Raw genomic sequence first — 13,437 nt, forward strand, 5'->3', positions numbered from 1 at the left:
TTTTTATTTTTAAATTTATATTTTTATATTAATAATTTATTTAAATATTAATTTAATTATTTTAATTTTATTTATTATTTTTATTTTTATTAAAAATTAAAAATTATTATTTTTAATTTATTTTTAAATTAAATAATTAATTAATTAATATTTTTATTATATATATAATATATATTTTAATTTATTATATTTTATTATATATTAAAATTTTATTATAATATAATTTTTATATTTTTTAAAATAATTTAAAATTATTTTAAATTTTTTTATTTTAAAATAATAATTAATTTTATTAAAATAATTAAAATAATTTTATATTATTAATAATTTATATATTATTTTAAAATATAATAATATATATAAAATTTTATTTTAATTATTTAATTAAAATTATATTAAAAATAATTATAATTTATTATATTAATTTTTATATTTAATTTAAATATTAATAATAATATTTTAAATTTTTATAATTTATAATATATTTTAATAAAATAATTTATAATTATTTATTTATATTTTTATATTAATTAAATATTTTAAACTTTATTAAATAAAATAAAATTTAAAATAATTTTTAAATATTTATTAATATTATTATTATTTAATTTAATAATATTAAATATATTATTAATTTAATTATTATATATTATTTATATAATTTATTTAAATATTAAATAAATTAATTTTTTAAATAAATATTTTTAAATATATTATTTTTTTTAATATATTAAATTTAATAATTAAATATTAATTTAAATATAATTTTATAAAAATTATATAATTATAAAAATTAATTTTATAAATTTTATATATATATAATATTAAATAAATTTTTAATATTAAATATATTATATATTTATTTTTATATAATATATTATTATAATTTTAATAAATTTATTAATTTATTTAATAAAATAATATTATTTAAAATTTTTAAAATATATTATTATAATTATTTATTTATAAAATTATTAAAATATAATTATTATATTATTTATTTTAAAATTATAATAAAATAAAAGTTTTTAAAATTATATATATTTAAATTAATAATTTTAATTTTATTAATATTATTTATTATTTTTATTTTTATTTTTAAATTTAAAAATAATTATTTTTTAAAAGTTTTTATAAAATTAATTTTTAAAAATATTTTTAAATTATAAATTTTAATATTATTATTTATTTTATATATTATAAAAATAAATAATTATATAATATTTATTTTTATTTATTTAATTATTTAAAAGAATTATTTTAAATTATAATTTTTATTAATAATTATAATATATTTAAAGTTAATTTTTAATATATATTTTATTATATTTAAATATATATTTTATTTTATAAAATAATTTTATATTATAATTTTAAAATTATTAATAAATTTTAAAATAAATTATAATTAAAATATTTTTATTATTATAATATATTAATATAAATAATATATTATAAAGATATTTAATTAATTAATAATAAAATTAAAATTATTAATAATTATATTAATATTAATTAATTAATTAATTATAATAAAATTAAAAATTAATTTTTAATTATTATAATAATTAATTAAATTTATTTTATAATTAAATTTTAATATTTAAAAGTTTATTATTTTAAATATATTTATATTTTATAAAATATTAAAATATAAAAATAAAAAAAATAATAAAAAATAAAATATTAAAAAATAAAATAAATATATATTTATTAAAAAATTTTAAATATAAAATTAAAATTTATAATTATAAAATTTTAATTAATTTTTATTTAATTATTTTATTATATTATAATTAATTAATTTAATTTAATTTTTTAAATTTTTTAATTTATTTTAAATAAATTAAAGTTTTTATTTTTAAATTTAATTTAAAATTTTAATAAATTTTAATATATTTTAAATTAAATTTATAATTTTAATTATTTTTAAAAATATATTAATTATTTTAAAATAATAATTTTTTAAAATAAATTTATTTTATATAATTATAAATTTAATTATTAATAATTATTTTTTTTATAAATTATTATAATTATAAAATTTAAATAATAAAATATAATTATTTATTTAAATATTTTTTAATTAATATAATAAATTAATAATTATTTTAAATAATTATTTATAAAATTAATAATTTTAAATTTATTAAATAAATATTTATTTAAAATAAATTAAAATTTTAAAAAATAATAATTTTATTTTTATTTATTTTAATTAATTTATTTAAATTATATAATAAATTTAATATTTATATATAATATTTATTAATATTAAATTAATTTATAATTTATAATAATTTTAATTTTTAATAAATTAATAATATTAATTTAAATTAATATAATTTAATATATTAATATAAAAAATATTTTTAATAATAAATAATATTATAAATATAAATTATAAAATTATTATAAAAATTTTATATAATAAATTAATTAAATTAATTTTTAAAAATATATTATATTTTATTTTTAAAATTTTAATTATTTATTTTTAATTTAATAATAAAATTAAAAAATATAAATAATTATATTTATTAAATTAAAATTTTTAAATATTAAAAATAATATTTAAATAAAATAAATTATTTTTTTATATATATATTATAATATTTTTAAAATTATAATTAATTTTATTAATTATTTAAAAATTTTAATTATTTTAAATAATTAATTAAATAAATTAATTAAATAAATTAATTTTATTAAATATTTTAAATTTTATTTTAATAAAATATTTTTTAAAATATTTAATTAATATATTTTTAAAAATTAATATATAATATATAAATAATAAAAATATAAATTAATATATTAAATTTTTATAATAAAATAATTAATATTTTTATTATTAATTTATAATTATTATTAATTATTAATTAATATTAAAAAATTTTTATTTTATATAAAATTTTATAATATTAATAAAATTATAAATATTTTAATAATTAAATTTTTAAAAATTAAAATATTTTTAAAAAAATATTTAAATATTTAATATATAATTAATAAAATTATATATTATAATAAATATTTATTTAATAAATTTAAAAATTATTAATTTTATATATTATAAATAAAATTATTTAAAATAATTATTAATTTATTATATAATTTATTAAATTAAAAATAATTTTTAAATAAAATTATATTTTATATTATTATATAATATTTTAAATTTTATAATTAATAATTTTATTATAAATAAAAAATTATTATTAATTAAATTATAATTATATAAAATAAATTTATTTAAATTTATTATTATTTAAAATAATTAATATATTTTTAAAAATTAAAATTATAAATTTAATTTATATAATTTAAAATTTATAAAAATTTTAAATTTAATTAAAAATATAAAATTTTAATTTTTTAAAATAAAAAAAATTTAAAAAAATTTAAAAAAATTTAAATAAAGTTAAATTAAATTATAATATAATAAAATAATTAAATAAAATTTAATTAAATTATAATTATAAAATTTTAATTTTATATTTTAAAATTATATTTATTAATATAATTAAAATTATAATTTTAAAATAAAATAAATTAATATTTTTATAATTTTTTAATTATAAAATTAAACTTTTAAATTAAAATATTATTTAAAATTTATAATATAAAATTTAAAGTTTATATTAAATAAAATAAATTTAAAAATAAAGTTATTAAAAAATTATTTTTTAAATTTTAAAATAAAAATAATAATATAATAATTTTATTAATAAAAAATTTATAAAACTTTTATAAAAATTATTTATTATTTTTAATTTTAATTTTAATTATAATTAAATAATTATTTTTTTATATTTTATTTATTTATTTATATATAAATATAATTATATTTTATTATATTAATTATAATAAATTAAAAAGTTATATAATATAAAATATAATTTTAATTATATATAATATAAAATAAAATATTAAAAATATTTTACTTTAATAATTAAAAATTAAAATTATAAATTAAATTATTATAAAAATATTTAAATATTATATTATTTTTTAAAAGTTTTTAAAAATAATTATTAAATTATTTTTATATTTTTAAAATAATATTTTTAAATAATATAAAATTTTTAAAAATATAAATAAATTAATTATATTTTAATTAATTAATAATTTAATTAATAAATTTTTAATTTTTAATTAAAACTTTTATTTTAATTTTATTATAATTTAATTTAATAATAATTAATTTAATTATTTTATTTTTATTATAAAATAATAATTATAATTAATATTTTAATTAATAAAATATTTTTATTATAAATATTTTAATAATATTAATTTTATTAAAATTAATTATTTATAAAATTATTATTAATAATTTTATAAATATTTTTATAATTATTTAAATTAAATATTTATAATAATTATTAATTTATTTTATAATTATTTATTAAATTAAAAATATTTAATTAATTTAATTTTTTTATAATAATAATATATAAATATTTAATTATTTTATATTAAATAAAATAATAATTATTTAATAAATATAAAAATAATTTATTATATTTATATATTTTATTTAATATAATTTTTTATATTATTTAATTTTAAAATATTAATAATTTTTTAAAATAAATATTATTATATAATTTATTATAAAATAATAATATTTATTATTAAATATTTATTAATTATTATAATAATTATTTTTTATTAAAAGTTTTATAAAAGTTTTTATTATATATTAATTATATAAATTATTTTTAAAATAATTTAAAATAAATAATTATTTATTTAAATAATTTTAATTATTAAATTTTAATAATAAAATTAAACTTTTAATAATAAATTATTTTTAAATTATAAAATATTATTTTAAAATAAAATATTTTTAAAAATAATTATAATTTTTTAAAATAAATTAATAATATATTTTAATTAAAATTATTTTTATATTATTTTAAACTTTTTAAATTATATAATAATTTTAAAATTTTATTAAATAAATTTTATTAAATAATTTTTAAATTATAAAATATAATATAATTTATTTATTATAATTTATTTTATTTTAATTATATATATTTAATATATATAAATATTAATTATTAATATTATTAATATTTTTATTTTTATTTTTAAATATTATTAATAAAATATTTTTTATATATTTATTAATATTTTTAAATTATTATTTTTAATTTAATAATTAAATTAAAATTTTAATATTAATTAAAATAATTTATATAATAAATAAATTTTATATTAATTAAATAATAAAAGTTTATATTAATTAAATAATAAATATATTAATTTAATATATTTATATTAAATTTATAAAATATATTATTTATATATTTAAAAATATATAAATAAAATATATATTAAAATAATAATAATAAATTTAATTATTAAAATAATTAATTAAATAAAATAATATTTTTATAATTTTAATTATTTAAATAATAATAATTTATATAAATTAATAAATAATTAATAATTATTTATTAATTAATAAAATTATATAAATAATATTAAATTAAAATTTAATTTTATTTATTAAAAAAATTAAAATTTAAATAATTTAAATAATTTATAAAAATATTAATTTAAAATATTTTTAAAATATTTAAATTAATTAAATTATAATTATATATTTAATAATAATTTTAAAAGTAATAATTTAATTAAAATAATTTTATTAATAAATAAAATTTTAATTAATAAAATAATAAAATATTATTTTTTAATAATTTAATAATTATAAAAACTTTAAAATATAAATAAATTAATTAAATTTTAATTTAATTAATAATTTAATAATAAGTTTTTTATTTATAATTAAAGTTTTTATTTTAATTTTATTATAATTTAATTTAATAATAATTAATTTAATATATTTTTTTAAATTTAATTATTTATTTTATTTTTATTTTTTTTATTATAAATAATTTTTAATATTTTAAATTATTTTTTATTAATATTTTTTAAATAATAAATATAAAATATAATTATTATATTTTTTAATTTTATTATTAAATTAAATAAATAATTAAAGTTTTAAAATAAAATATAATATATTTTTAAAATTAATTTAATTAAAATTTATTATATAAAACTTTTATAATAATTTTATAATTTATATTTATAATATTATTTATTATTAAAAAAATATTTTAATATATTAATATATTAAATTATATTTTAATTATTTAAATTATTATTAATTTATTAAAATTAAAATTATTATAAATTATAAATTAATTTTAATATTATTAAATATTATATATTTATATAATTTAAATAAATTAATTAAAATAAATAAAAATAAAATTATTATTTTTAAAAATATATATAAATTTTAACTTTACTTTATAAATAAATATTTATTAAATAAAATTATTTAAAATAATTATTTAATTAAATTAAAATAATTTTTAAATAAAATAATTATAATTTTATTATTATATATAATATTTGTTTATAATTTTAATAAATTTATAAAAAAATAATTATTAATAATAAATTTATAATTATATAAAATAAATTTTTATTTTTAAAAAAGTATATTATTTTAAAATAATTAATATATTTTTAAAAATTAAAAATTATAAATTTAATTTAAAAATAAATTAAAATTTATAAAAATTTTAATTTTAAATTTAAAAATTTTAATTTTAAATTTAATTATTTAAAATAAAAAATATTAAATAAATTTAAAAAAATTTAAATAAAGTTAAATTAAATTATAATATAAATAAAAATAATTAAATAAAAATTAATTATAAAATTATAATTATAAGTTTTTTAACTTTATATTTAAAAGGAATAATTATAAAGTATATTAATATTTTTAAAATTAATTTTTTTAAAAATTAAAGTTTTTAAAACTTTAAAATTTTTTAAAAACTTTTTTAAAACTTTAAAATATAAAAAAGAATTTAATTAAATTAAATAAATAAATAAAATAAATAAAAAATTAATTAAAAATTTATTTTAAAAAAAAATTATTAAAAAAAAAAATCTTTTTTAAATAATTTTTATATTAAAATAAAAGTTTAAAATTTAAAGATTTTAAAGATTAATACTTTTTAAAAATCTTTTTTTTTAAAAAACCTTTTTTTTATTTAAAAGTATATTAAAAAAAGAAGGATTATTAGGAGTTATAGCTATTATTAGACTATAATAGGGTGGAGATAATTTTTGAAAACCCCTAGGGGTGCGATATGGTAGTTTATAAACTATACTTTGAAGGTAAACATCCCGCCTACCCGAGGTCCATCTCCTGGGTTAGCAACTCCTGGTTACCCACTCAAGTAGGTAGACATCCTCACGGGTCAACATCACATAAACCAACGTCCTGCGGCACAACCACCTGTGGGTTAACGTCCCGATTATATAGGAAGATACACAGTAGTCTACATGCCCGCCACCTTCAGGTGTTGGATGCGTTACTGTACCATACTTTGATTCATTGAGCATTGGTCAGCCTCGCGCCTATTCGCCTAAGCGCCAGCCGCGCCCCTCCACACCCAGCACAGTGCCGGCCCGGAGCGCACACGTGGACGGAACATGGCAAGCTGAGCCTTTTGGGTGTGGGTGGTACTCGGTACGTACTCCCTGCTCCCTACACGTCTGTCCCCAAATGGCGCAATCCACCTCCAATTATGCATCTTTCTCCCCGATAGCCGCGCAGCCGATCGGTGCGGCTCTGCTGCCAGCATAAATGGGCTCCCCGAGACCCGTCCACAGCCGCCGGGAGGCTGTCTCCACCGCCGACGTCCTCTCTTTCTCTTCCCGCCACCCGGTAAACATCCGCAGAGGGCCATCGCCCACCCAACCCCCGGCATCACGACATCGACCGACCGAGCGGCCCCTAGTCGATGGCGACATTTTGACACGGGCGCTCACACGCACTACCCAACCCTAGGGTTTCTTTTTGTGACTGGACGGAACGGGGGGTGTGCGTGTGAGAGAGAAGCCCCCCATCCAGTGGGCGGTCGGTGCGAGGCATAGGTGGACGGACGGCTGGGCTGGCTGCTTGCCCACTCCCCAAATGGTGTTGAGTCACAGGAATTCTTGGGTGGCGCGATGGGGCTTTCCTGGTAAGGTACAGATAAAATTTTACTCTTGTCTGTTCTTCTTGACTGCTCTATAAATATCTCTATGAGCCATCCCTCTCGGGACGCTGTGCCATGAGAGAAGGCATGGCAGGGGAATCAACAATTATGCCTCCAAACGCCAGCCAAGTATGGGCCATCCCAATATTTTCCCCCCGAGACTCCTGAACGCGAACTGCCCTGCGGTAAAAATGACGACCGCACAATTCCGAGAAAAAAAAGATGGAAAAAAGCCAGTGCTATGCTCGTTTGAATCATCATCAAAGTCGTTGTCTGGGCGACCAAGTTCACCCGTTCACACGAGGGCGTGCCGGGAAGTCAAGCTACTATGAGACTTGGACGGCGGGCGAGACTGCGGTCTGCCGCTCCGTGTTCTCCTGGAAGGCCTGGGCTAGCGCCTCCTCCTTGCGCTTGCGCTCCAGATCCTCGAGGTACTGGGTGTAGCGGGACTTCTTGTTGTGGATGCCGCACTCGGTCTTGTTCTGGCCCTTCCAACGGCCTGCACGCTCATCCTCGCCCGCCTTGACGGGCGAGGTCGAGTGCCAGTCGCCGACGGACTTGTACCCCTGGTCGAGGAGCGCGTTGTAGGGGACGTCGTTCTCCTTGATGTATTGCTGCACCTGGTCGAAGCTCCAGTTCACCATGGGGTTGATCTTGACGACGCCCCTCTCGGCGTCAACCTCGATGACGGGGATCTGGTCGCGCTGCCCGCCCTGAGACCGCCTCCGGCCGGTGAGGATGGCGGCGACGTTGAGCTCAGTGTACGAGCGCTGCTGGGGCTCCACCTTGGCGTACCAGTCGTACAGCTCGGATGCGACCTCCCACAGCTTCTCGCCGTATGTGGCCTCAAAGTCGTGCACGGTGTCGCAGCCGTCGGGCTTGAAGACGTGCAGCTTGACGTTGGGGTATCTTGCCCGAACCCGGTCAATGAGCTCGTGCGTCTCCTTGAAGTGGTACAGGGTGTCGAGGAAGATCATGTCGACATTCTGGGAGCTGGGGTTCTCCTTTTGCAGCTTGGAAAGCATGTCCAGCGTGACGAGCCCCGTCAGGCCAAACGCGGTTGACTGGTAGAGGTTGGGGAAGAGGACCTTGACGAAGCGCAGGATGTCCATAGGGTGCATGGTCTCCAGCTGGCTGTTGAGCCATTTCAGGTGGTAGGGGGAGAAGGACACGGCCGGGAGCGTCATTGTGGATGACGTTGCAGATGCGTAGCCGGATTCGATGTCCTCGGTAGATGATGACGACGACGACTGTGTGTCGGACTTTGTGTCGAGGGCGCTCAAGCGAGGCGAGGTCCCCATGGAGGACAAGGAAGAGGAGGAGTCTGAGTGGGAGTAGTTGCCCATGTCGAAATGCCCAGTCTTATTTCTGGCTGACTTCTCGGTTCTCTGACAAACAAGAGGAGCGGCTGGAGAATCGAATTTGGGGGTTTGTGGAGTTGAGACACAGGCCCGAGTCCCCTCAGGTTGCGGGCAGCACAGCAGCAAGTGTATGCAAGTGTATGATGCTATGGAGGAGGGCAGTGGTGCGATATGATGTCGCAGGGTGGGTGGATGGAGCAGAGGGAGAAGGCAGGAGCAGGATTGTTGTTCCAAGAAGGGTTTTTACTTTGGTCACTTGGGTCCGCACAAGACAGGACAAGAGAACAGGATTCGGATCAGATGGGGGATGAGAAATCGCAGCCCAGACGACCTGGTTGCGGAATTACGCCTACTCTTAATATTGGGCCGTGGGCCGTGGTCCCCCCCCCAAGGGAGGAGCGGCTCGCAGGCAGACCTGGACACAGAGTTTCCAGCATGAATAATGGGGACCCGGCCGGAGAAGGCGCTGGGATTCAAGAGTACAAGCCTGATACAGGACATGGCCCGAATGGCGCCGGCAGCGATGGACTGTGAGGGGCCATGGGTGTGTGAGGCAGGCCGAGCGATGGCGCAATCTGGCCAGGACAGGCTGTGGCAGGCGATGATGGCACGGCGATGCGATGTGAGTTCATCAGGGCCATCGATGGTGCAATCCGCGCTATGCCTTTCGTGGCCAGGTCGCTGGCGCTGATTGGCCGGGCCGTCAAAATCTGCCACGGTACCTCGCAGTGACAAGCAGCGGGTGCTGGGCTGAAAGGGGTCCTGAGGAAAAAAAGGCGTGGCAAGTGGGCTCGCCGGGCTGTTTTTGCGAGTCTGACAAGTCCGGGGCCGCTGGAGACATTACCTGGCCAGATCTGCACCTGCCGCGTGAAGTCGCCCAGCAGGTCTGGGGAACCTCGCACCCTGATTTAAGAGGCATGTCGTCGCGCGACAAGTACATGTCTTGTCTCGCCGTGGCCCTCAGCAAGAGCATCGGGGCCCCGGGGCGGGAAGGGCTGGACGGCACCAGCCCCATTTGCTCGGGCCCCAGGAGCCATGCGCCCGTATTGGCCCTGGCCTGCTCGTGCTCCACTGGAAACGGTCCCGGGCTGGATGGATACATGGTTGTGTAAGCGCGCTGGCACTTCTGGCACTGTCTTCGCCCGGCCCGCCGTAACGAGCTTAGCCCATCCGATTGGAAATGCCCATTTGTTTTGTAAGCAGTCGGGCTTTGGGGATCTGCCCGCCGCCGCCGCCCTTTGCCGGCTGGCTTGACATGAACCATATTTCTCAGCCTCCTGCTGTCTTGTCCAGTGGCTTACAGGTTGCGGTCTGCCGGCTAATTGTTCAAGCGGAGGCTAAATCTTGCCCAAATAATCGCGATGTGATCACTCGACAACACACCACACACAGAACACTCAGAACTGCTGGCTGCTGGCTGCTGGCTGCTGGCTGCTGGCTGCTGGCTGCGATTCCCATCGCCACCAGGAGTCAGGACTCTCTCTGTGGACACTTTGACCTGACTGCGTCGCTGCATGGCGGCGTTACTTACTAATTAAACCCGTGCACGCGTGCTTCTTTGGGCCGTCCTCCCCGTCCCGATTTCTTCTCCGTCCCGTCCGGTTTCTGCCGAGTTCGGGCACACTTTGGAGGGGGCTGCTTCCGTGGCCCGAGCTCCCCCAGCTGGCGTTTTGTCCAGCAGAGCTCCGGCCAGCCTCGAAACGTAGAGCTCGATTGAGATCTTTTTTTTGGTCTGTTTCTGAGGTATTTGTTTTTGGCTACCTGGTTTGTGCGGGATACAAGGCCGACAGCTGCTGTTCCTACCGTCCTTGATTTGCTCCAGTCCATATTCCCTTTCTCTCAGTGCAGGATGCTTTCTTCGGCTGTGCGAACATCGTGCATTCCCGGCTCCGCCATGCGCGGGCTGGCTAGGCCGAGGGCAAACGGCCTGAGGGCCATGAGCACATGCTTCTCGAGCTCCGCAACCTCCCCCGCGGCGCCTGTGGTTGGCCGCCAGCAGCGAGGCAACCAGTCTGCCGTCTCCTGCCCCCCCCGATCCGCACCTGCTTCCTTCCCCTCCAAGAGACAATTCCACGCCTCGTCCCCAAGAATGGCTGCCTCCACCAGAACCGAGAGCGACGCCTTTGGCGAGATCCAGGTCCCCGCCGACAAGTACTGGGGCGCCCAGACCGAGCGGTCCCTCGAGAACTTCCGCATCAACCAGCCCCAGGACCGCATGCCCCCGCCCATCATCAAGGCATTCGGCATTCTCAAGGGCGCCGCGGCCAAGGTGAACGTGCGATATGGCCTCGGTATGTCGCGTCCCCGACAGACATGCTCCAAGAACCAGCCCCACGGCCACGTGCGCAGTCTCGCTTACACTCCCGCTCTCTAGACCCCAAGATCAGCGAGGCCATCCAGCAGGCCGCCAAGGAGGTTGCCGACCTGAAGCTGATTGACCACTTCCCCCTGGTCGTCTGGCAGACCGGCTCCGGCACCCAGTCCAACATGAACGCCAACGAGGTCATCTCCAACCGGGCCATCGAGATCCTGGGCGGCCAGATGGGCTCCAAGAAGCCCGTCCACCCCAACGACCACGTCAACCGCTCCGCCAGCTCCAACGACACCTTCCCCACCGTCATGCACATCGCCGCCGTGCTCGAGATCGAGGGCGAGCTCATCCCGAGCCTGAAGAGCCTGAGGCAAGCCCTGCAGAACAAGGTCGACGAGTTCGAGGCCAAGAAGATCATCAAGATCGGCAGGACACACCTGCAGGATGCCACCCCCCTCACCCTGGCCCAGGAGTTCTCGGGCTACGTGGCCCAGCTTGACTATGGCATCAAGAGGGTCGAGTCCAGCCTGCCAGACCTGCGCCAGCTGGCCCAGGGCGGCACTGCTGTGGGCACCGGCATCAACACGTTCGAGGGCTTCGCCGAGGCCGTCGCCGAGGAGGTTTCCAAGGCGACGGGCACACACTTCGAGACGGCGCCGAACAAGTTCGAGTCCCTGGCGGCCCACGATGCCATCGTGCAGGCCCATGGCTCGCTCAACACCCTGGCTGCGTCGCTGAACAAGATCGCCCAGGACATCAGGTACCTGGGCAGTGGCCCTCGATGCGGCCTTGGAGAGCTCATCCTGCCCGAGAATGAGCCCGGCTCCAGCATTATGCCTGGAAAGGTCAACCCAACCCAGTGCGAGGCGCTCACCATGGTCTGCGCCCAGGTCATGGGCAACAATGTCGCCTGCTCGATCGGTGGCATGAACGGGCAATTCGAGCTCAACGTCTACAAGCCCCTGGTTATCCGCAACCTGCTGCACAGCACGCGCCTGCTGGCTGACGGCATGCGGTCGTTCGAGAAGAACCTGGTCGCGGGCCTGCAGGCCAACGAGGAGAAGATTGCCAGCATCATGAAGGAATCGTAAGTCCCATCCACCCCTGACAGGCTATAGAGAATCATGCGGCGGTGGCTAACGATCCGTATCACGCCAGCCTCATGCTGGTCACCTGCCTCAACCCCAAGATCGGCTATGACATGGCCAGCAAGGTCGCCAAGAACGCGCACAAGAAGGGCCTCACCCTTAAGCAGTCCGCGCTGGAGCTCAAGGCATTGACCGAGGAGGAGTTCGACACCCTCGTGAAGCCGGAGCTGATGGTCGGGCCCAGCCCATACAAGGGCTAGATCTTAGTACCGCCTGTAATATGTCACCTGTAAAATGCGAGCTTAGATCGAATAAGAACACTTGTAAAAAAGCCTTATATGAAGCCACTATAGATCTCTTAAAGTTAGTTGTCTATATCTACCTAGTAGTTAAATTACTCTAAAAGACTAAGAGTTAAAACTAAATTCTATAGAATATAACTATTTATAACAAGAGAAAATATTTATAAAAAGAAAAATTAATATATTAAATATATTTAAATTTTAAATTTTAATTTATAATTTAATTTAATTTAAACTTAAAGCTAATATACTTACTTATATTCAAATTATATACCCAGGCTATAGCCCTAG

The 13,437-nt window shown here is 27.6% G+C and overlaps 2 protein-coding genes across 2 annotated transcripts; one reads left to right on the top strand and one right to left on the bottom strand.

Annotated features, from left to right (window-relative positions):
- Positions 1 to 7,748: 7,748 nt before the first annotated feature.
- On the bottom strand, positions 7,749 to 10,429 carry KVR01_003368 (phosphoadenylyl-sulfate reductase (thioredoxin)). Its single transcript, XM_044786405.1, has one exon. The coding sequence runs from the start codon at positions 9,428 to 9,430 to the stop codon at positions 8,411 to 8,413; it is 1,020 nt and encodes a 339-aa protein (XP_044648383.1). The 5' UTR covers positions 9,431 to 10,429; the 3' UTR covers positions 7,749 to 8,410.
- Positions 10,430 to 11,036: 607 nt separating this feature from the next.
- KVR01_003009 (fumarase FUM1) lies at positions 11,037 to 13,241 on the top strand. The gene is made up of 3 exons (XM_044782603.1): positions 11,037 to 11,736; positions 11,820 to 12,843; positions 12,915 to 13,241. The coding sequence occupies exons 1-3, from the start codon at positions 11,295 to 11,297 to the stop codon at positions 13,102 to 13,104; spliced, it is 1,656 nt and encodes a 551-aa protein (XP_044648024.1). The 5' UTR covers positions 11,037 to 11,294; the 3' UTR covers positions 13,105 to 13,241.
- The last annotated feature ends 196 nt before the right edge of the window (positions 13,242 to 13,437 follow it).

This window comes from Diaporthe batatas (assembly GCF_019321695.1).
Source record: "Diaporthe batatas strain CRI 302-4 chromosome Unknown Contig00003, whole genome shotgun sequence".
Classification (NCBI taxonomy): domain Eukaryota; kingdom Fungi; phylum Ascomycota; class Sordariomycetes; order Diaporthales; family Diaporthaceae; genus Diaporthe; species Diaporthe batatas.

What these genes read in the sequence shown, in the direction of transcription:
- KVR01_003368 (XM_044786405.1), bottom strand. Translation starts at nt 9,430, where the DNA reads ATGGGCAACTACTCCCACTCAGACTCCTCCTCTTCCTTGTCCTCCATG.
- KVR01_003009 (XM_044782603.1), top strand. Translation starts at nt 11,295, where the DNA reads ATGCTTTCTTCGGCTGTGCGAACATCGTGCATTCCCGGCTCCGCCATG. An exon ending in GAACGTGCGATATGGCCTCG is followed by an intron (nt 11,737 to 11,819) that starts GTATGTCGCGTC and finishes CCCGCTCTCTAG; the next exon opens with ACCCCAAGATCAGCGAGGCC. An exon ending in GCCAGCATCATGAAGGAATC is followed by an intron (nt 12,844 to 12,914) that starts GTAAGTCCCATC and finishes GTATCACGCCAG; the next exon opens with CCTCATGCTGGTCACCTGCC.